The sequence below is a fragment of the Cygnus atratus genome, chromosome 1 (genome assembly GCF_013377495.2).
Source record: "Cygnus atratus isolate AKBS03 ecotype Queensland, Australia chromosome 1, CAtr_DNAZoo_HiC_assembly, whole genome shotgun sequence".
Taxonomy (NCBI): Eukaryota; Metazoa; Chordata; class Aves; order Anseriformes; family Anatidae; genus Cygnus; species Cygnus atratus.
Genome location: NC_066362.1, coordinates 197069050 through 197091752, shown reverse-complemented (window position 1 = coordinate 197091752; position 22703 = coordinate 197069050). Strand labels below are relative to the sequence as shown.

Below are 22703 nucleotides of genomic sequence, written 5' to 3'. Positions count from 1 at the left end.
GCAATCTGGAGTTAGAGCTGCTTGTGGTTGCAAGAACATCTGTTACAAGATGGTCATGGGGCACGTGCACAGATTCGGTCCTGCTGATGCACGGTGCCTGTGCCGTCAAAGCTGGAATCTTGTCAAAACCCAGAGAGGGGCTTATGGCCACACTTCAGTTGTCACCATGTCTCCAGGGTTACTGTTCTTGAGGTTATCCTGATCGGAGTGGTTACCCTGCTTCACCCGCGGTGTGGTTCTTTACTGGCTGCGATGACACCCAGAGCGTGCTTTTGCCTTGCAGCCCACACGCCTGATAGAAGCAGAAGCTAATGATCAGTGGGCCTCTGACACATTATTATTATTTTTTTGTCACTTGATGCCTTTTTTATGTAGTTGTGCACATATACAGGGTGCTACAGATGTGGAGATCTGTGCAGGAGCCTACTCCTGCATGCGATATCTTGCTGCCTGTTTTCAGAGCACCGCTAAAAAGGCGGAGTATTTATCCCACTCGCTGCTCCGCCTGGGGAGCGGTTTCTCGCCCTCACCCCCACCACCAGCTAGCAGGGAGCAGCGAGCCGTCACACATCAGACGGGCTAATGACTGTGTCAGGACCCATTCCAACGTGTGCTCGGTGTGTACGGACCGCTGCCTGGAGCCAGGCACTTCACCCGCCTTTTAACTGCCTTATGCTTTTAATTTTTAATGGCATCTGCAGACACTGATTTATTGCAGCATAGTGCAGCGTGCGTTTGCTTATGGCTAAGCAACAGCAGTCCAGTCCGAGGCTGGCGAGGGAGGTGCTTCAGTGCTGTTGCAGACTGGAGCCTGGAGGTGCAGACACCCCGTTCTGGAGAGCAGGAGGCTGTCTCACCAGCTGCGTGCTGCTTTCCGGGGGCTCTCGGGATGGGACCTCCATTACACGCTGCGAAACACAACGTCGTTTTAGGAGATCAATTTTTAATGTCACTTTGAATAAAGTGGTATTGTAGCGTTCTTCCTGGAGGACTAAATACATCACAGCAGCTGTCTGGCTGTCTACAGGTTTGGGCTGCAACACTTCAGCAGCTCCTTGCCATCTGTGTAATGGTCTCCAGTCTGGCAAAGGCTAAGTAAGAATAACTCACAGGAGTTAAATTTGAAAGTTCTGGCACTTGTTAAACCACCACTGCTGGAAATAAGTGCATTTCCAGAACTTGTAGGGTGATCAGGCAGGACAGAAGGACATTTAGGCAACATTTTTTTAAACATTATCAACCATTAGGAGAGTGATTTTCTGAGATCACAGCATCTGCACAGAGCATTCTCGTTAAGATTAACAGTAAGTGGTGTTTATATGCAGGGCGAGAGTCTCTGTACCTCTTGGATCACAAATCTTTAATCTATTTGATAATCCTGACACACCAATTTTCAGGCATTCATTTTAAATACCGGTAATTTTATATCTGCATTATCTGAAATAGTACTGTCTCTAGGTTGTGTATGTGTGCACAGATTTGTCAAAGTGAAATCTTAATCTACAACTGGTGTATTTAATAGCTACAATTAGGGAAATGGTTAAGAATTCTTGATTTTATCTCATTCACGTTTCTCTTCCTATTAAGGAAAATGTGCATTTGTGTTATTGTTTTAATAAAACAGTGAAATGATGATGGCAAGATCTGGAAATGATATTAAAAGCAAGAAGGATGCATCTAGAATATAAAATGAAGTAGGAATTAATTCCTTTTATTTACCTTGATGACTCACATTTCCACATGGAAGGCTCGTACAGTTGCCTGGCTTTCTTTTAGAAGCAATAGGGTGTGCAGCTCTGGTGATGAAAGGGCTGGCAAGTTGCAGGCTTAACAGAGAGTGCAATAAAAGTGAAGTATTCGAGAGGTGTTTGAATATCTGCTCTGTGTTGCTAACCTCTCTGTGCCGGGTGAGCTGTGGAAAACCGTCAGGAAGGTAGCGAGGGCACGCTATGCCGCTGGATGCAGCAAGGGAAATGGCTTATTTCCATTTCCAGTGGTACTGCATTTGGAGATGGCAGATCACAGCGCTGCCAATGCTGACAAATAAGAAGCACGAGGAGCAAACCGAAGTGCTGGAGCCGGGATTAATCACACTGCTTAACTGTGAGCTTACTGACTGGGGTGGAGAGACCGCTTCAACCTGCTGCCTTCGTGACAAACATGTTGCCTTTTCAGAATCACCACTGGGCAAGCCAGGGATGGGTCTGCTCCAGGTCCCTGCACCCTACGCATCCTCTGGCACAGTGCCGCCGAGCTGTGCCTTGTCAAACACCCCAGTGCCTCCAGATGTGCACGGCATACCCGTCCTTTCCTGCCACGAAAATACCTGCCTGGTGGGTCACCATTTGTAGCAGCTGGTCTGGAGCATCCCCCAAAATAAAAATGAGTGTGCGGTGGCCTACAAGCAGTCTCAGACTGTTCCTATTAGCACAGGAAACGCTGACCAGCGTAGGATGTTCTTAATTGGCCTTGCTGTGTGTTGTTTCATTTGCTAAAGACAAGGCTGAGTTGGGTAGCAGCCAACCTGTGCCTATCTTGCCACTCGTTTTGTAGTCAAATCTGTGTTGCATTCAACAAATGAAAGCATGAAAGAAACATTTAGGCTACGATGCCATGTGTACCAAAAGTTACGAAGTGCTTGGCTTTAATTTCCCCATATAACCTGAATGGGTGCCATGCAGACATCCCATCTGTGCTCTGGATTTAGTGAAGATTCAAAAGGAAGAAAAGCACGACAGGGCTGTGTAACTAAAATTTGTTTTAATGGCTGCACATAAGCATTGGCTGAACTCAGGTTTCACAAGCAACTCCAAATATGCCATTTCTGGCCGTATTCCAGCATTGGGATGTCAACCGCTTATATGCCGAAGAGCAAGGCACTAAAGCAGTGCTGACACACAAGCTCCTGTAATTTCTGAAGGCCAAAACTAAGTGTCGATTATCTACGTGGGTGTAATGAGCCACCTTACTGTCGTCTGCAGTGAGTGGCCCCACGCGTGCAGCACCGTAGCTCATAGACTGACGGTCCTGACACCTCATTTCTTTGTGTAAGTCTGTGGGTTTGGGGTCTGAGATGTTTGAAAATGATCACTGTATCTTTTTGGTTCAAAGGATGACGATGAGGAGTACAATCCAGTGTCCTCTTTACTGCCCTTGAAAGGCCAGGGCCTTGTGTCCCTGCACTTTGCCTGGGAGACTGGGAGGGATATGTGCTGCTGCTGGGGAGCTGATGAGAGGAAGATGATGGCCCTCACTTCTCAGCCCTGAGAGCTGGGCAGCTCCTGCCCCCCAATGGGGGCAGTCAGTTTTAGTGCTGGATCTGGTGGCACCACTGGGGAGGGAGAAGAAAGAAGCCTAAGGCAACGTTTCTCGGCAATTCCAGTCCCTGCCCTGTTCCCTTGGTCCATCCGTGGGGCCTCGGGGTGCCGTGGCCGGGCTGTGACACGAAGCACAGCTCTCCGGCTGCCAGCTGCGGTTGCTCCTGCGGCTCGGCAGTGTCTGCAGGCAACATCTGCTGCTGCTCTGCCAACGGGTTCAGCCCATCCTCAGCGTGCTGATGGACGAGCTCTGATGGTTCGTGAGCGGAGACAGCTCGGAGTCTGATGCTTTGGCTGGGACACGTTTGCTTTGGCCAGCGCTGCTACGAAAGCAACGGCAGAGAGCAGAGGTGCTTGTGGGGTTGGCAGCGCCTGAAACCAGCAGGAATCCAGAATGAGCCTGAGCATGAACTGCCAGCGTGCCTCACAGCTCCCTCAGATTCTTCAGTTGCTCGGGCACATTGCCAGATTTTTTTTATTTTTTATTTTTCCAGCATGAGGAAATTGAGAAAAGTGAAAGAACAGAGGTTTAGCATTAAATGTCTCGGCTGAAGCAGCGGGGAACTTCCCAGGGCGAAGATACTCCTTTGCCCCGAGGGCATTGCCCACACCAGATATCAAATACCTGCTTCCAAAAAAACGGAGGTGTGATCCCTTCCTAGAGAAAAGCTCATGAGAATCCTTTGAAAAGGAAAGCATTAAGTAACCTTAATGTAGGGTGAACCAGTGTCCCCTGTAAGAGAGGTTAATTCAGGTTTAGAAAGAAAAAGAAGGAAGAGAGAAATGCCCTTGTTCCACTCAGGCATTTCTTCATGGACAAGATTTAAAGCCTTTGGCTGTGTGAATATCTTGCTCAATCACCTGAATATCCACTAGTTCAGTGCCTGTTGTAAAAATGCTTGGATAATATTCTATAGAGCACATTCCCACTCTGATTAAACCGATCACAAAACCTAACACATTTTTAACTTATTCTGTGGCTGCAGTGAAGATGAAAAAAGGTATTTTCTTCACTGTTGGGCCTGTGAAGCCACAAATAACACATCTAGGTGATGGGCAGCTTAGGGAATCTGGCCTGCCTTTGCTCAGAATGAATATTTGCTGTTGCAGAGAATTTTCCTTTATTCCCCAAGGATAATATCAACTGCTACTAGTTCAAAATAACCATTTCAGTGGTAACACCTTTCAGACAGATAGGCTGGAGCAGGAGAGGGGAAAGATGTAATGAGCGAGCTTTCCACCTTTGCTCCGCTCCTTCTATAATGAATAAAAGAATCAGAGCAGTGAAAAAGAATCCATAAAAGCCCCAATTTCAGCTGGAAGAGATGTTCTCTCATGCAGAAAACAGTCGTTGGTCTGCCTTCTAAAGGTTCTTTCAGAAGCACTGGCCCTGGTATTTTCAGAAGGTGATGGAGGAGACAAAGGCCCAGCACAAGGAGCAGCTGCAGCATGGGGCTGTCCCCGGCAAAGCCATGGTGTCCAGAGGGCAATTCCTGTCGTCTGGGTGCCACGATTTATCCCAGGTCCCCAAAGTGGCCTAATCTATGCAGAATAGCTCGGGATCAGGAACATGCCATGGTATCTTAAGACCATTTTAGCCCTATTCCCAGAGCTGCAAGTTTCTCAGTGCAGTAAAAATCTGATTTGATGTCATAACCTATCTGAGAAAGATGTCTGTTCTCCTTTCGACACTCTCATTCCCTCCCTTTGCAAGCTGAGGCACTGAATTTACTTGAATCCTTAACAGCAGGTGCTGACCTGCAAGCCTCACCATCTATGTTTCTGTCTGAGAAACATATCTAATTTTTTCTTTTCTTTTTCCTAAAAGGTTGCAGAGAAAGCAGTGGTGGTGCCTGTTCACTGTGTTGGGATTTAAGAGCTCTGATTCTGGATGGAAGGCAGATTTATCAGCAGCAGCTGAGCTGGCGACCACCCCCAGCTGCCCACCCCATCCTACCCAAGAGAACTGCTCCTAGGGTTGGCCACGGCAAGTGTCATTTGGGAGTAAGTGTCACTTATTCACTGGTTTTTAAATTATTAACTTATATCACCATTTTATGCTGCTGAATAGTGTGTTCTTTCCCCGTCTGATCAGAATCATCCAGCGTGTTTGTGTATAAATCTATTAGATCACTCCTGCATTTTCCATATTGTTTTGGGAGTGCCCTTCCTGTATTGTAAAAGGGGAAATATCTCCTTTAGTACCGTCTTCCAGCCTTGAAGCCGTGCTGAACAACAAAGACAGACAAACATTTAATTCTCCTCTAATCCTTTAAATACCCTTACAAGCACATGGCGCTCACACGTTTGTAAGCCTGCCCCCTTTCGCAGCTGTACGTCTTCTTCTAGCTCAGCCTTTAAAGCCTGCAGCCTCTACTGGGGCAGAACAGAAGCCCGTGATGCTTCGTCCCACGGTGGCTGTCTTTCTGGGTGGTACGGAGAGGGATGGTTTTCCATAAGAAAGCGATCGTCTGGATTGAATTGCAGATATCTAATCCGCACACAAACTCCTCCGGTTTGGTCTCGTGAAGCGAACAAAGACGTCAACTTAGACATGCTCAGGGCTGGATTTGGGGTATCTTGATGACCTTCTGATCATTCCAGCGATTAGCCAGCATGCCTTGGTAACTTTAGCACAAAAGGGCAAGCAGAGAATAAAAACCCTTCCCTACAGGAAAGGGGCTCAAATGGAAGATTTCCTTAACTTCATCCCCAAAGAAAAAGACTGATGGAGCAGGCAAGACCATCGGGACAAATGTCTCCCAGGCCTCCTGCGGTGTTTTTATGATATGGAAGCAGAGAGGGGTTCAAATAACTGTGCTACAGGATTGGAGCATGATGTTTACGTGAATTTGTGAGTATTCATTGACTTCAACCCCACAAAACTGCCTTTACTGATTCTTTTCCGTTTCTTCCTCGAAGTGAAAACTTCCTGCTTGTTTCCCATGGTTTTACTGCCTTCCTGTGAGGACTCAGGAAGACATTTAGTCCCGGTCTTTAGGCATTACCTGATGAAAGCTTGGCTAGCTTAATAAAAAGTAGCATTTCTGGAGCTAATCTTCCGTCCAAATGCACGGTTATGCTGTGTCGTGGTGGTGGTGACTGTCAGGAGTTTTGTCTTTACTGCTTGCTCTCGCTTACTGCAAGCTAGGTCTGATCTAATAGCGAGAGGTTTAGGGGGCACAGCAAAGTGTATTAAAAGGACACGGTTTCATTAAAAAAAAATGAAAAGAAAAATGAAAAAGAAAACCAAAACAGGCCAGTGTCGAGGCTTTTAAAAGTGGTATAACAAAAGGAGATTTCTGGGGTTTTGTGCTGTTTTGTGTGCTCTAGTCACTTGCAGAAAGACTGTATTCAATGTTGAGAAAGTAATGAAATGTTCTCTGGGGTGGCTTTTTTTTTTTCTTTCTTTTTTTTTTTTTAACTATTTGCTTCTTTTCCAGCATTTAAAAGTTTCTCCTTGTAACCCTCTTGAAACACTCCAGTTGTTTTCTACAAGAAGGTTGATGATCTATTGGTAACTGTATATAAGAAGCTAGCAGATTGTAGTGTAAAACACGGAAAAAAATCATTGTCCTTTTGAGCAAAAGGAACTCAAAAAAGCAATAGACCATCCTTGGCAAGGTTCATATGCAGATTCATAAAGGGACGTTTGGGCCAATGCGTTTGTTCTTAGACATTCCTCACTATTTACCTTAAATTTACTGGGAAGTTTGATGAATCAGAATAATATGCCAGGTGCATTTGGACACATTTCTCTTCTTAAAAACTACGCTCTTGGAAAATTTATCAAATTCCTTCTAAAATAAAGTTAAAGAGATGCAGCCAACTTGCTCAAGTATGCCTTCCCTAGAGAAAGATGCTTTTCGTTGATGGGAATTACATTCATACATGAATGACATTCATATATTGACCTGACTCCCTTGTGTGCCCAGTCATTTGTCATGAGATCAGTGCGTGGAACGAACCCTGTGGGCTACTCCTGCGAGAAGGAGCTTCCCAAACCAGATTCTCAAACAATAACGTAATAATTCCTGATAAGGATTTCTCAGTCAACTCATAGCCTGAGCTTAGGGTGCTTCGGGCACTAATTTAGCAGAAGATTAGCTGTTGGAGTAGTTTCACATTTGGAGTTGAACTTCCCTGTTGTATTTAGAGACCAGGTCAGCACAAAAGGCAATTTGAATGGATTCCCTGGTTTTATTTTCACCATGTCACGCCAACATAACTGCCCTTATGTGCTGTTCATTGACCGCTATCACCAGGAACCTTTTCCTTCAAGTCAAATTGATACTGAGGGATAGATTTTGCTAACTTTAGCACAAGCTTCGTGGATGCTCCTACACTCAGCATTTCACCCAAAAGCTGAGCAGTACCACCGGATTTGCCTGATGCTCGCAGACACGTAGAATAAAAGAGTTACTGTGTCCGCAGAACAAGGCAGACCAGTCAGCCAGAGGAAAAACATCGCAGGCAGCCCTCCAAAACACGCAGATAGTGCATCTTTGTTGTCTCAAGCCATGCAGAGGAATGCACGCCGCATCTGGGGAGCGAGGGCTGCAGTCGCACGCCAGCGGAGCCGCTCGGCCGTGAGCCACGCAGCTCCCGGAGCCCCCGCCTGGCTCTGCCACTGCTGGACCTGGGGGTGAGGAAGAAGCGAATCCAGCCTTGTAACTACGTGACAGCGATGTGAACATCAACACCCAGACCTGGTGTGGTTCCCGCTGTCATGTAAATGTCCAGGCAGGGGAAATATTCACTGCCATCCCTGCCCCCCAGCCCCTCTGCGTGGCCACATCTGCCCAGGCTCACAAAATATGTCTGGGGACATTTGCTAGCACTGAGGCCACGTGGCACAGGGCGTCCTGTGGCCGTGCTATCACACCCTCTTATCTCTCAGAGGAGGGAGACTGCATCCACAGGGGGAATGGTTCCTGGCGGTGGATGTGAGACCTGCATGGGTCATTGCACCTTGGCACTGCTGGGGACCTTCAGAGGTTGGTGGTACAGACAACCATGCTCCAGGGCCTGGAGCAGCAGCCCTTGGCTGTTTTTTAGCTTAGTAACGTAGAAATAGCTTTTTCAGCCAAGCAGCAGCCCTGTCTGAGGCTCCCCTATCCCACCATCCCTGTCCTCGTTCATGGCTGGGCACAAGGGACGAGGTGCCAGTGCCCTCTGCCCGGTGAGCATCACCGGAGTGCTGGCAGGAACCAGCCTGCACCAAGCCATGTAAAGAGGAGGCTGCTTCCCTCCGTCTGTCCTGCCGCTGCTACTTTCTCTAGGGAGGTTTCATCCAAGCAGATGTGCCTCCAGGGCAGGTGTCTGACGTAGTTGTCTGGCTGCCTTTACAGCTGGGGTAGACAAAGAGGCACCTTTAGGGCATGTCTCCCGACCTATTTCAGGCTGCTCTCAGATGGGCAGGACCGTGCCCTATTTCCCACTCTCGGGTGCGAGGGGAGCCCAGGCTCCCTGCTCGCTGTCTGCCACCTGCACTGGAGGTGTTGAAGCAAGGAGAGATCCGCAGGAGATGCGGGACAGGGCAGCGTGGGCAGCCTGCACTGTGGGGTGCAGGGGAAATGCCAGCATCCCTCCCCAGCAGCCTCCTGCCTCACCTCCATCCGCTGGAAATGGAGCCCAGCTAGTGAGGAAGGCCTCTCCAGGGATGAGAAATCCCTCCCTTGGGGCTGTTTTGCAGGTGTGTCTCAGGCGATGCACAAGCTAGGTTTCACATCCTCGGTAAATGGCTTGAAGAGGGCAATTAAAATGTCAGATCACGTCATACGTGAACGGTGTGGGTCTATAGATACTTGCAAGCTCGTTGCTACTGCAGGGCTTTAGGAGCATATATGCAAACTGCTGACTGCAAGACTACACCAACTGATACTCCAGGAGCAAAAACACCCACGTGTTGTTTGTTAACCCGTGCTGGTAAGGAAACCAGGGCTCCAGTCAGTAGAAAAAAATCCCAGCCCTCTTGCTAAGAGGCAGAGAGAACTCCCAGAAGCTGCCAGATGCACATTTTCCTCACCCCCTCCTAAAATAGCACTGTAATTTTAATTTACCCAGGCGAACGAGCAGTTGACTAAACAGACATTAATTTTAAAATTCACATTAAGAAAGGAGACACTTGGGATAATTTTGATTGATTTACTTGGCAGAGTTTTGATAGCTACTGAAAAACATACTATTTATGTTTAGGTGAAAAATAAATGGAGTCAAATAAGTGTCACTGCATAGTACTAGGAGGTATATACAGCCACATGTAAAAATGCATAAACACAAACATTTCTGTACAGCAACTTCTCTTTTCAGTCTGTATAGCGAACACTGGTTTATAATATGGGGAAAATATAAAGCAGACATACATGCAACAAGGACATGACAGTTACATAGGTCCCACCTGCCTCCCGAGAGTTACAACAACAACATCAACAATAATAATAATAAAAGCCTTTTTCAGGGAAAAAAATTTGAAACCTGGAATGTTTTCATGTTGAGGTTTCCAGAGAGCTTCAGATTTCAAATATATCTGAAGTTGATTTAAAGGCTTGATTCAAAGCCCTGTGAAGGCAATGGAAAGACTCCATTGGTTTCAGTGAGCTTGGGGTCAGGCCCAGCTATTTAACCATGATCCCGTTCTGCCCTCCCCCAAAATCCAAAGTTGAAGTCTGCAGATAAAAATAAACAATCGTATCATACAAAACTTTGTATATAGAATACAAAAGGTAACCATTGACTTTTTGTATAAAATACAACTTTTGATAGTATATTTATTTCACATATGTATAAATATAACCCAAATAATATGATTTTATTATTCCTACCAAAATATTATTACTTTTTGTTTTGTTTTTTTTTTTTTTTTACAAAAGTTTACAAAACAAATAATTCTTTATATTTACAACCCAATACTGCGAAGAGTGCCCGGTTGATGATGAAAAATAGACTATAAGGGTAGTGCACTTAGCCATTGCAAAGAAAGAGAAACAAGGACGCCAACTCTGTTCAGACACAGGTGTTCTGAAGAAATGATACCAGATTCAAGTTTTGGTTGCAAGTGTCTTTCAAAAGCTCACATTTGAAATGCATCAGGCATCTTTACAGGACTGCAAATGGCCTCTACCTTGTTGAATTTACTAAGACAGAATGACATCCTGTTTCTGGGCATGGCCCTGACAGCCCAGTGCCTTCTCCACTGTAGGATAAGGCCAACAGGACGAAGCTCAGCATTGAGTCCAGCACTGGACGACAGCTTGAAGGCTTGGGACCTCGGCCAAACAATTTATTTTACATCATTTGAGGATCTGGAAAACAATCTGGTCTTAGTACAGAAACCAGTGGTGGTTTTCTTAATGGCATGTGAGAGTAGCTGAGGTTACCAGCCTACCGTGCTCATTGCTCATGATGAGACTAACTCAGCCTCAGCCTTAGTAGCATCGCAGTTGTCTGTTCGTACAAGAAATTCGGCAGTCACTGCTCATGGGTGGTGTGCCTGTGCACAAGACAGATGAGCTGATCTTCCTTCCACGTTAAACTCCCGTAGCTACTATTTCAGCCTAGTTTTGCACAATTTATAGACGACTCATTTGTTAGACTGCATCTGTATCATCCCAAACTGAGGTGGGTCGTCAGTGGCCTGAGCTGAAAAGCTGCTTAAAGACTTGGAAAAATTTGTACTGGCATATCAAAGGGACTGCATACACTCCAGCCAAAACTGGGGAGAAAAGGCAGCTTTCTGGGCAGCTGAGCTATTGTGCAATGCAGGGTTGTGCAACCATCACTAGCTGGGGCAGAAGGGACCCTTCAGCATGGTTTCTCATCCCTCTTATGAACAATGTGTCTGGGAATGAGCAGCATCATGGACCAGCCCACCTCAACTGGTAAGTCTAACTAAATGCCCATGTTACACCTTTCCCGGAGGTGCTGGCGCTTGTCCGTGTGACCGTGCTTCTTGAAGCATCACAAAAAAATTGTGCCCACATGAAATGACAAAGCGAAACGACTAGAAAAGCCTTATTAAAACCTCTCTTGAGAACTAGGTCAGTTAAGTGCAGAGGCTACTGTCAGATAGTCTACTCATCCCACTGCCACTAACAAGGATGAATAAAGCACTTGCATGGGGTAGAGCGGTGCCTCTTGGCGCTGCGGCATGTGAACGTAGGCATTGTATTCCTTTGCCACATCTAGTTTTAGCTAATCCAGAGGAGGCTGTGAAGCACGTCTCACCACATCATTTTAAAGAACTGCATTTTCATTTGAATTGCAAGATCTGTTCCCATCTATGAATTCTCCTGTCAGACTCATGGTGGAGCTGTATTATAGTGACATAGGACCTCCTTCTGATGTCCTTGCTAACAAGCCTATAGAAGAAAATCTAACACGGTCAAGACTATTGTCTAGCAACGAGGTCAAGTGGTGTGGAACAACCCATATCCTTACTACTCTGTTAGCTTCCAAGGCAAAGTGGCTGCAAACTCTCCATGGCCCAGGTTAACTCCCTAGTGATGCATAGAAATTGGTCAAGGCAACATCATCTGGGCCATCCCAAAACCCAGAACAGATGACGTAGGCCAGTGCCCAGAAATATTCCCCCAAACTGTTTCATTTACAACCATAGACGTGGCTGAGTCATGTGTGTGAGGCGTGGCACGTGCATGCTGTGCTCAAGGAGACTGTGGTGACCTGGGCCACTGGTGGACCTCTTTCAACTCCCCCCATACGGAAAAGGAGGGCTATGGAAAGTGGGATGGAGCCAAAATGCTGTGCAATCAAAACGTGAGCCTCTCCCCAGACAGCAGGACTGGCATTTCTGCAGGGATGAGCCTGTTCTATAGAAGAGGACTGGGCTGAGCTACCTACACACACCATGGGTTAAGATGAAAATGAGGATAGCTGCTGTGGCTTAGCAGCGTGTATTTGCCCTCCTCTAAGCTGGACTGGGAAAGTAGCCTCTGAGGGTCAAATCACGAGCACCTTTCTCTTTTAATTTGTCCATTAAGTCACTAGTATTCCTGGGGTAGGGCAAGGTGGCAAAGCGAGGCTCCTGAGCTTTGGCATCGTTCATCTCATGTTTCCCTCAATTCCCTGCATGGTTGTGCTGCTGACAGGAGGGCAGCCTCCTCTGGTACCGGCTGCAAGTGCTGGAGAAAGGCAGACAACAAAAACTAGAGCACACCGAGTTACGCACTGATGTCTGTCACACGATCGGTTTCCTTCTCTCCTTGGACGGGACCACTTACCCTTTCGTGTGGTACGAAACAAAGAGGGTTTAAAACGAAATCATTGGAAACACAAATATGAGTTTGTACTATGTAGAAGTAAACAGTTTTTTGCAACGCAATGAGATTTACACGGGGCCTGATCCTGTCAGGGCTGAGTAGTCCCAAGGCAGTTAAGGACTGTGAAGACGGTGACTGAAGAGCTCTGGACCACTTGGGCTGTTACTTGCACTGAAATGCAAAAATGATGTCTCACAGCCCATACCACCGTCTGGGGCTTGCGCTCGTGGGAAGCTAAACGCATTTTGCCACACAGCACCCATGAGACAAACTGTTGTGTTTGCAACACAGTGGGCACCAGCGTGGGGAACAGACCCTTCACGTGTTCTCACTCCTTTGTGGCAGGCATGAATATCACTTACATTATCATTTGATCAGGGGAGACATCAGTGTTGTTCCTTGAGCAACTCTTCAACCAGGGCAATCGCCCTACGTGGTATTTTAAAGGACAGCCCAGTTATTGGAGTGTAAATTAAAAGAGCAGATTGTTGGCATCTAAAGAAAAAGTTAATGTCCTTACTGCTTCTTCATCCGTTTCACCCTCGGTACTGTCACTTACGAGTGGTTCCCCAAAATTTCATCAAGGTTGATGTCTTTCATCCAGTCATCGTTACCAGGTTCCGTTTTCAGTAAAGAATCTATAAAGTCTGAGTCACTGTTGAGCGCAGGCCCTATACTGTCACCCTGCTGGTTCAGAAAGTCAAACGCTAGGTCATTACCGTGGTCGCCTCCTTGGTAAGCCCGAGAGTTTTGGTTGGTAGATGTGAAACTGGTAGACGGCAGAGATGACGGAGGTGTCATACTCGTTCCTGGCTGATTCAGGGTAGGCACAGTCTGTCCTCTGAGCTGGTTAGGTCTTATGCTTAGACCTCGTAGTGAACCAGCTGATTGTCCATTTAGAGTCTGGTGCATTTGGTTTAGGGGAGGCCTCATTTGGACTCCCGCTGTTAACTGATTAGGAGGTGCCAACGCACGCTGAGGAAAATGGGGGTTGCCCATGTTGCGCTGCAAAGACTGGTTGGGATACGGAGTGCCCGTGGGGAAACGGACCCCTGCGGGCTTCAGTGTGTCCTGCTGCTTCACAGCAGCTTCTTGCGGGGCCCAGTTCTGAGCAGTGGCTGTAGCTGTGATCATCACGTTGGCTGGTCTCTGCATGGGGATACCTGTGGCTCCGTGGTTCAAATTGGGTCTCACTTGCTGTGAGTTGACCACCGACCCAGTCCCAAAAGTAGCTACGTTGTTCCCCTGCGTCATGGTTTGCTGTCGAGACATCAGGGGGTTGTTCTGACTGGGCAGGACTTGGTTTTGGTTTCTGTGTGGTTGCATTTGGTTCATTCCTGAAGTCACGTTGTATGCACTCGGTTGGTTGCAGGGTAGGTTCCCGTAGCACCCCATACTCCGAGCGGCAGGGACAGAAGGCATCCGGGTCCCAGCAGGGGTGGACATGAGGCTGGAGTTCTGGGGCATGATGCTATGTGTTGAAATTGGGTTTGATAAGGACATGCTGGAGCTCATGCTCACAGCTGGTGAACCACCTGGAAAGGAGAAAACAGAAGTGTTAAAACAAACATGGGTGCATTGATGCATGGTGTCATTCAAATACCAACAGGTTAAAAATTCAGAATTTCTTGAACAATATGCTTTGCTCTGATTTTCTGCACATAAACATCATATTTTGTGCATCAGCAAGCTGGAAACTGAGTCGGCAGTACCACTTATCTATGCTTTGTGGCCAGTGCTGGCCCAGTGGAGGATCTTCCTCTACCAGCAAAACACAAGAAGATAGGTTTTCTTTCTCTTCAGCCACCAAACCACAACACAAGCTCACTTCTGTGGCAGATTTGCAGCTACGTAGTATCTATTCTAAGGCTACAGTAAGTCATTTGTGCAATCTTGGCTGATTGCTTATGCACTTCAAGGGTCTGAATTAATTCCAGGCCTCACTGTCTAGTTGAAGAAAACCAAACATTTTCTAGATGTAGATGTAGATCTAGATCAACATGTAGATGACACTATGGAGAATCTCCCTCTGCACATGAACACCTGCTTTGCAGCTTAAATTCCTTTATAATCATAGGATCATTAAGGCTGGAAAAGACCTCCAAGATCATATGGTCCAATCATCACCCTACCACCAATGTCACCCACTAAACCATGTCCCTCAGCACTACGTCCAACCTCTCCTTAAACACCCCCAGGGATGGTGATGCCACCTCCTCCCTGGGCAACCCCTCCCAATGCCTGACTGCTCTTTCTGAGAAGAAATGTCTCCTCATTTCCAGCCTAAACCTCCCCTGGCACAACTTGAGACCATTCCCTCTAGTCCTGTCACTAGTTACGTGCGAGAAGAGGCCGACCGCCCGCTCCCCACAGCTTCCTTTCAGGCAGTTGCAGAGAGCAATGAGGTCTCCCCTGAGCCTCCTCTTCTCCAGACCAAACACCCCCAGTTCCCTCAGCCGCTCCGCACAGGACTTGTGCTCCAGGCCCTTCACCAGCTTCGCAGCCCTGCTCTGGACATGCTCCAGGGCCTTGATGTCCTTCCTGTACTGAGGGGCCCAAAGCTGAACACAGCAGTCAAGGTGCGGCCTCACCAGAGCAGAGTACAGGGGAACGATCACCTCCCTGGCCCTGCTGGCTACACTATTCCTGATACAAACCAGGATGCCTTTGGCCTTCTTGACCACCAAGTCCTACAAGAAGTGCTGCTAGAAGTCAAGTTCAAGGCAAACAGAAGGAGGTATTTCTTCACACAACATGTGGGTCAGCTGAGGAATTCTTTGCTACGTGGTGCTGTATGAGCTAAATGCTGAGCTGGTTCCCAAAGTGTGGGAAAAGCTGACAAATGGGGCTTGCCACCAAGTTGTCTTCACATTTCAGTAATTCCATGAGCATCTTCCAAAGGAGGGACGGAGGAGGTTTAACTACATACAGAGCTGGAGCTTTGCTATTTTCTATACAGCAGATAGTTGCAATTTTGTTGGACACTGTCTTAGTTTGATCCTACTTATACCACAAACCCAGGCTGAATTTGACTAACTTCAACTTCATCATCAAACCTAATTACATATTAGTCTGTCTGGTTATTTTTATCACTCGGTCCATCACCAAACCCTTCTTACTGTGCAGGTGCTTAAAGATTGTGGCTGTCTGCAGCATTCTCCAAATACATCAGTCTCAGTGTGTGGCATGTTTCTCAGTCCTTCACTCATTCTTAGCTCTTTTCAAAACTTGCCAGTTTTCAACATTTGATTTCAAGGCTGTACATCACAGCTACCCACAGTATTTAATGGCTCTTGCACAACTCCAACACGGACATAAAGTAAGCTCTTTTTTTTCTTGTTCAGCACGACCTCAGACCCTGTCCTTTCAGCTGTAATCACACAGCCTGTTTGCAGTGATATTTGGACACCTATCAGCCATTTCCTTGTGTGCCATGTTAATTTTATATCATTCTGGTTTTTTTTTTTTTTTTAAATCAAAATATGCAGTACCAAGTCAGATGCTTAAAGTACCCTACCTGAACAACTATTAGCTTTGTCAACCAAAGTTTTGCTTTCATTGAAAAAAACACCATGCTAGTTTGAAAAGATGTCTTTTACATAAACCCATATGGCCTGACATCAATTATATTCCCTTCCTAAATTCTTTATTATGTAGGCTATATTAGCTCCCCAGTATTTTTGCTGGGCTCTGCATTAGGTCATTACAGTATCAATTACCTACTTACTCTTTTAATTTTTGTTGTGGCTTTAGCTTTCTTCCTTGGAGTTTCAAGACTAAATAGAAAGTGACATTAAGAATTTGGAGAACCTCTCAGCCAGCTCTTTCAAAACTCTTGAACACAAATCATGTACATGCATATTTAAAAAGTCTATGTTTAGTAACAGCTGTTTAATATACTGTTCCTGTTGAAATTTCACCATAATGATGTTCAGTTCCCTCAGACTGGAACTGAAGAAAAAATTATCATATATTTCTGCCGTTTTTGCATTATTTTTATATGTATGCTATTTCTGTTTAGTAATAGAAGCAAAAGGTTCCTTGTTTCTTTAAGTACTTGAAAATAATTTGCCCCCAATTCAGTATTAACACTGAGTGTGACTTCACAACCAGAGCTGCTTATTCCAAGTCAATATAAACACAGGTACCTAAACCGAGAAGCTCACCTTATTCTGGAAGGCAGGCTCACAAACTGTCTCCAAGCAGGAGGTACTTATTTATAAATAATCTACTGAGATTGTCCCTGCTGATCTAAAATCCAAACTCAGCCCCAGAGCTGGTCAGCCCCTGGGACAGGATTTGCCCTGAGGAGCCCACTATTGGCTTCTCACTTGGGTCCTAGGCTGCTGCTGGGGAGCCACCTGACTGAACTGAGCTCTGGAAATGGAGAAAATCAGTGCTAAGCAGCTAGTCTCACAATTAGCCCCATCTTTGGCTTTGTTAGGTGGTTGTACATTGCTCTCTGTTTCTTTGAAATACTGTCACACTACTTTGTAGGGGTGATAGGGATCGGTGCCCTCATCCTTTGCCCCCTTAGGCTGGTAGTGAGGTGGAGGAGTGGCACAGAAATCAGCGGTGTTCCCAAAGACCTGGAACAGTGTCTGGGGAGAGCCAGTCCTCTCCCTGCAGCAGAACTGAAACAGCTGCAACACGTTTGAGGGTCACTTCACTTGCTGCTGGGACGAAGCCCCCTAGGGGTGACCCTGCCAGCCGTGGGGCAGCCCCAGGAGCTGGCATCGCACTCCTGGTGCAAATGCCACGCACTTTAAAGGGCACGAGTGGCTGGGACAGGGGTTGTACATGTTGTGCAAAAGACGAAGTTTCCTCTTTCTTTGTATTCCTATTTTTATCCTTTTTATTTTTAACACAAATATTTTCCGTCCAGATTTCTTCCAGATGGGAAGACATTTCTTCCCCAGCAGTGCTGCATACAGCAGCTGGACATCCTGGGCTGTGGCGATTCTGCGAAACTCCTTTACTGCCCGATCCACCTGCTAGCATCGCGGGGGTTTATTGCTGTCACACGGCACTACAGGGAAAAGCACAGAGGACTAAAGTGCTTAACCATGTGTCTCCAGGCCCCTCCGGTATTTTAGTTAACTTTGTTTTTTCTTCTTCCCTGACCTGAGCAAAGCTATTCCCAGAAAAAGGGAACAGATTCCCTGCTGTTCCTCCCTTATGCAAGAGTTTCCTAATCACCCCGTCTGGTAGCTCTGCTGCAAGCTCCCAGCACAGCCCTTTCTCCCAGGCTCGCCCAAAAAGCTGCTCTCCTGCCTGGGCTTACTCAGTGGGGACTTGAGATTTGAATGGGCAAGTGCTGCCAATCCCACATGTCACAAACCCAGGAGATGTGACTCCAAATACCATGAGGCTGGCAAAGAGTCCATCAGATTTAGAAGGAGAGCAACATAACAACGGAGATCTACTTATTTTGGAGCCTTTAACAGATGTGGCTGCAGTCATTTCCATTTTCTCTCTGTATTGTTTTTTAAGTAAAAGCCAAGAATCTCAGTTAATCATCTGATTCCAGGAATGAGCTTTGAAACAACATGTCAAATCACAGGATTCCCCAGCAAACTGCCAGTGTTGTCAAGGCATTTGGTTTAATAGCACAGGAGGTATGAAGCCAGCAAATGCGGCTCACTGTCCCCTGTGGCATTGTCCTCACCGTGGCTTGTTAACCTGGCATCAGTGATGCTTGTGCAAGTTTACTGAGATAGGAAACACCCAGACCTGTCAGAAAGCACCACTTTCCAGACTGCAACAAGCTTGTCACTGCTGGGATGTGCAAACAGCAAAGCCACTGAATGTGGCCTGAGCAACCCAGCCCTTCCACGCATACACGGCCTGTTGGTGCAGTGGCCAGCAGCTTGGGCAGGGGTGGCATGGGAGCCAGATGCACTTGGGAACCCATTGAAAACAAAACAAGGTGAAAAAGTTCTGCTACAAAGGACAGGTAGGAAGGAATGGCTCAGATCCCTGTGGAATTTGCAGAGCCAACAGTTACGGAAAAACGAACAAACCAAAACCTCTTTTTTCCCCTCAGTGTGTTGTATACAAAGATCACTAGAAGCCAAAGGATCCCTTTATACTTAAATGCACAGACACTTTGCAGGATAAAGAACATCCTTTGATCCCATCTGCTGCATTCCCCAGACCTGCTCTCTTTTCCCAGCATCTTCTCCTTAATCTGCCTTTGGACTCCAAGCAGCCTGCAGCTAACCAGCAAGGTGAGCAGCACGAAAAGCCAAGCAGGCAGTCCTGTGCTCCCAAAGTAGGCTCTCTGAGGAGCTGAGGAGGTGAACCTAAAGCCCTGTCCTGAGCTGCTGGGAGTTTTCTGCCCTGGGCAGTTGTGGCTGAAAGCAGAGGCTTTCACCCTACTGGTTGACTGACCTGTTGAAATGCTGCTTGTAGAGCAGCATTGAGGCCACACCATGGCATATTAAAACATGGATCAAAAGTTCAGATGGTCACTAGTTGCCTATGATGGTGTCACAGGAAATACTTAAACATCAGTGTAAGGGTTCTCATGCTGTACATGATCTACCATCAGAGATGTTTCTCATCTCACTCTCTGAAGCAAGACATACCATGTACATGAAAAATCTGGATGGAGCGAGGCTGCACATTCACGAAGACACCTCTGTATCAAGTATCTCAGTGCACATCTGCCCCAGGCAGTGCTAAAGGGACGAGCACCACCCTCTCCTTCCCTGTGCCTGAGAGGTGCAGAGTCAGCCCCAATGACCCACCAGCTGCTTCTCCAGCCCATCTGTCTCAGTGGTGGGGGCAGTAAGGCAAACAGCATGGGAGCAGCAGCCATCGCTCACTGCACTGATCTAAGTGGATATCTAGAAAATCAAACCCCTGTTATCAGCACGTACCCAGCTCTTCTGGATGGTCCTACAACTGGAAGGAATGAAACAGTTTCATTTAGCACATGGGCACTTACCAGGATATTGGTTTGCTTGTTGCATATTGACCACGTTCCTTCTTTGGTCTTTATAATCCGGTGGCGGTCGTGTCAAGTGTCTGTTCAGCTGATCTTGTGGAGTGATTTTCTCCTAGAGGATGAAAGTAGAAACATTAATTTGCTTTTCTTTATGTTTTCCTGACTCTGTGTTTTACCTGCCTCTTTCTTTTCTCTGTGTGTACAAGCTGAAGTGTTCCTTCCTTTTACCCTCTCTGTTTCACAGAAGAGGATTTCAGTGGCATCTGCAAACCCATGCCATCACACACTGAAGCCTGTATGGAAATCTTTCTGCTGGTTTCCTTGTGTTTGAGCCTGTTCTAGCTTTCCTTAAAATCACCGAGAACTGCTCAGCCTCTGAGAACATCGGCCATATCTGCACAGCAGTACAAAGTGTCCTCTCACGTCCGCACCATCCTGCTCCCCTCACTTATCAGACAGAGGGGCTGATGGTTCCCCATGGCTCCCTCCCTGCCTGTGCAGCTGGGTTTGCTTGTAGAGAAAGACAGAGAGCACAAAGGCAGAGCAAACACCCAGGTCTAACCCAAACATGCAGCCGGGATGCAGCTGGGGAGCAAGGAAGGACCAGACCTGCAAGGTCCACACCTGCCCCTTGGCTGCGTCAATATTCACCAGCCCATTTCACCCAGGCTGACCAGCCAATGTGCACAGCTGGCAAAAAGAATTTCAAGGATTTCAGCTTGCCATTAAACATGCTTTGTCCCATCCCTCCCTCTTTTTCTTCCTCCTACATTGGAGGAGCTGCCACAAAAATCAACAAAAGCTGTTGCTTTGTCATCCCTCATATCTTTCCTCACCAGGGATGCCGGCAGGAGGCATGGCCAAGGTTTAGCAAGGGCTGTGCTGGGCTGGTGGTTGTTCATACCACTCATCACTGCCCTGTGCTTCCCCATACACGTACACGGCACTGTCTTACCTCTTACACCGGGAGTACAAGCACTGGGGAAAGGGCAGTGAGAAAAGAAAGCTGAAAAAGCCGAGTAGTAGGGGATATTTTTAATTTTGGGCCTGCAGCAGCACGTGTCTGGTGAAGGAAAGATTGAAACACAAGTCATGATCCCTTCCAACTCAACCCATTCTGTGATTCTAAGTGTGGGCACTGGAGTCAGCAGCATGAGGTGAAGCCATCCCTGTTCCTGGACCCTGATGCTGTGACTTGGTGTCTGCAGTGTTACTGCCCAAGGACTTCTTGGTGAGGCTGCAGCCGGCCTACTGTGTGCAGCTCTGGGCTCCGCAGTACAACGGAGACAGGGATTTAGGGCCACCAAGATGATGAAGGGCCTGGAGCACCTCTGCTGTGAGGAGAGGCTGAGAGAAATCTGGGGCTGTTCAGCCTGGAGAAGAGGAGACTCAGGGGGATCTCATCAGTGTCTGTAAACACCTGAAGGGAAGGTGCACAGAGGATGGGCTCTTGTCAGTGGTGCCCAGTGCCAGGACAAGAGGCAATGGGCACAAACTGGCACACAGGAGGTTCTCTCTGGCCACCAGGCAGCACTTCTGTGCTGTGTGGGTGACGGAGCCCTGGCACAGGCTGCCCAGAGGCTGTGGGGGTCTCCCTCCCTCAAAACCTCCCGGCCATGGCCCCAGGCGGCCTGCTCTGGGTGTCCCTGCTTGAGCAGGGGTTGGACCAGATGGACCCAGAGGTCCCTTCCAACCTGAACCATTCTGGGATTCTGGGATTCTGATTTTGTGATATGAGGCACCATGGCAGGAAAACGTGACTCTGACTGCCTCAGTCACGAATTTGTCACATTGCTGGTGTGTATGTGCTTCCTGGCGTCATGCTTACTGGTCAGGCTTCACCCACTTCTCTGCAACTCACTGGGCCTGTGATTTGTGCTTGGAGGGCTCAAGAAGTTGTTGAGGAAGCCATCTCAAAGGCTCCCCATGCTCTCCCCCAGGTGTGTCCCAGCCTGGGCAGGAAGGGAAATGACATTTCCAAAAGGGCAGAGGCCGAGGGCATCCAGTGAACCAACAGCAGGTGCAACCTGCACCTGTATTTGCCTCAAGGAGCCTGGAGTTGCCTGAACAGCAAACCAGCTCACCCGTGTGGAAGAGCCTGGCAGGTGTCTGAAGCCGATCAGAGTTATTCAGGTGCCTGAAACAGCACACAAGTGGACTTTCTTGTGAAAAATCTTTTTTTCTCTTTTGCCAGGGCCTCTTAAAAAAGCAGAGTGAAGAGCCTTTCTTGTGGTATTTAGGCATTTCCCTAACACATTCTGGGAGTGAGTGGCCTGATTAAGATTTATAGGGCTTGTTTCAACATAGCAGCCAGCCCAAACCCTTGCAAAGAAGAAAGGCAAGTTAACTTCCAGGAAATCCCTGTGATACCTGCAAAAACTGCAGCTAGGCTTTGTGTGTATTTCTATGTCCATAACACAAAAGCAAATGAAAACTTATCAAAAAATCTCATTCTGTAGAGCTATTTTAATTTCTTTTTTAGCTTTTACTTATTTTTTAAAATAGCTATATGAGCAATTACATTTTCATTCTGATAAAAATTCTGACAGAAAACTGCAGCACGGAGGTGACTTGACACTTCGGTTCTTTTCTGCATAATTTAAAAAGCCAAGCAATATTTCCTTTATAGGGCAAATGAAGTCCTTAACTTCAAACTCAAGCTTTTTAAATTGTGTTTTTGGAATGGAAATATATTTGTGAACAACGAGATATTATCTATAAAATCTGAATAATTTCTGCTTTGAAAACACACAAAACCATGGATGTTTTTCCATTTCTGTGTTCTTTAATTATTCAACATCATTCACTAAGTATGCCAGTATTTATGAACTTATGTTTTTATAGAGAAAAGAAAGTTTGGATTCAAAATACCAGGCCAGCATGATAGGGTCTTGTCCTGGTTTCAGGTAGGACAGAGTTAATTTTCCTCCTAGTAGCTGGCAGGGTGTTATGTTTTGGATTAGGATGAGAAGAGCGCTGATAACATGCTGATGTTTTAATTGTTGTAGAGCAATGCTTACACCAAGCCAAGGACTTTTCAGCTTCTCGCTCTGTCCTGCTAGCGAGCAGGCTGGGGGTGCAGCAGGAGCTGGGAGGGGACAGACCCAGGACAGCTGACCCAAACTGGCCAAAGGGGTATTCCATACCATCTGACGT

The 22703-nt window shown here is 46.9% G+C and overlaps 1 protein-coding gene across 1 annotated transcript in view; it reads right to left on the bottom strand.

The window, feature by feature from the left end:
• Positions 1–9456: 9456 nt before the first annotated feature.
• Positions 9457–22703, bottom strand: part of MAML2 (mastermind like transcriptional coactivator 2) — a 212277-nt gene continuing 199030 nt past the window's right edge. Inside the window, exons 4-5 of the mRNA XM_035542447.2 lie at positions 19548–19659; positions 9457–14130 (exon numbers count right to left, since the gene is read on the bottom strand). Coding sequence (XP_035398340.2) covers positions 13151–14130; positions 19548–19659 — 1092 coding nt within the window. The 3' untranslated portion in view covers positions 9457–13150. The remainder of the gene's footprint in view (positions 14131–19547; positions 19660–22703) is intronic.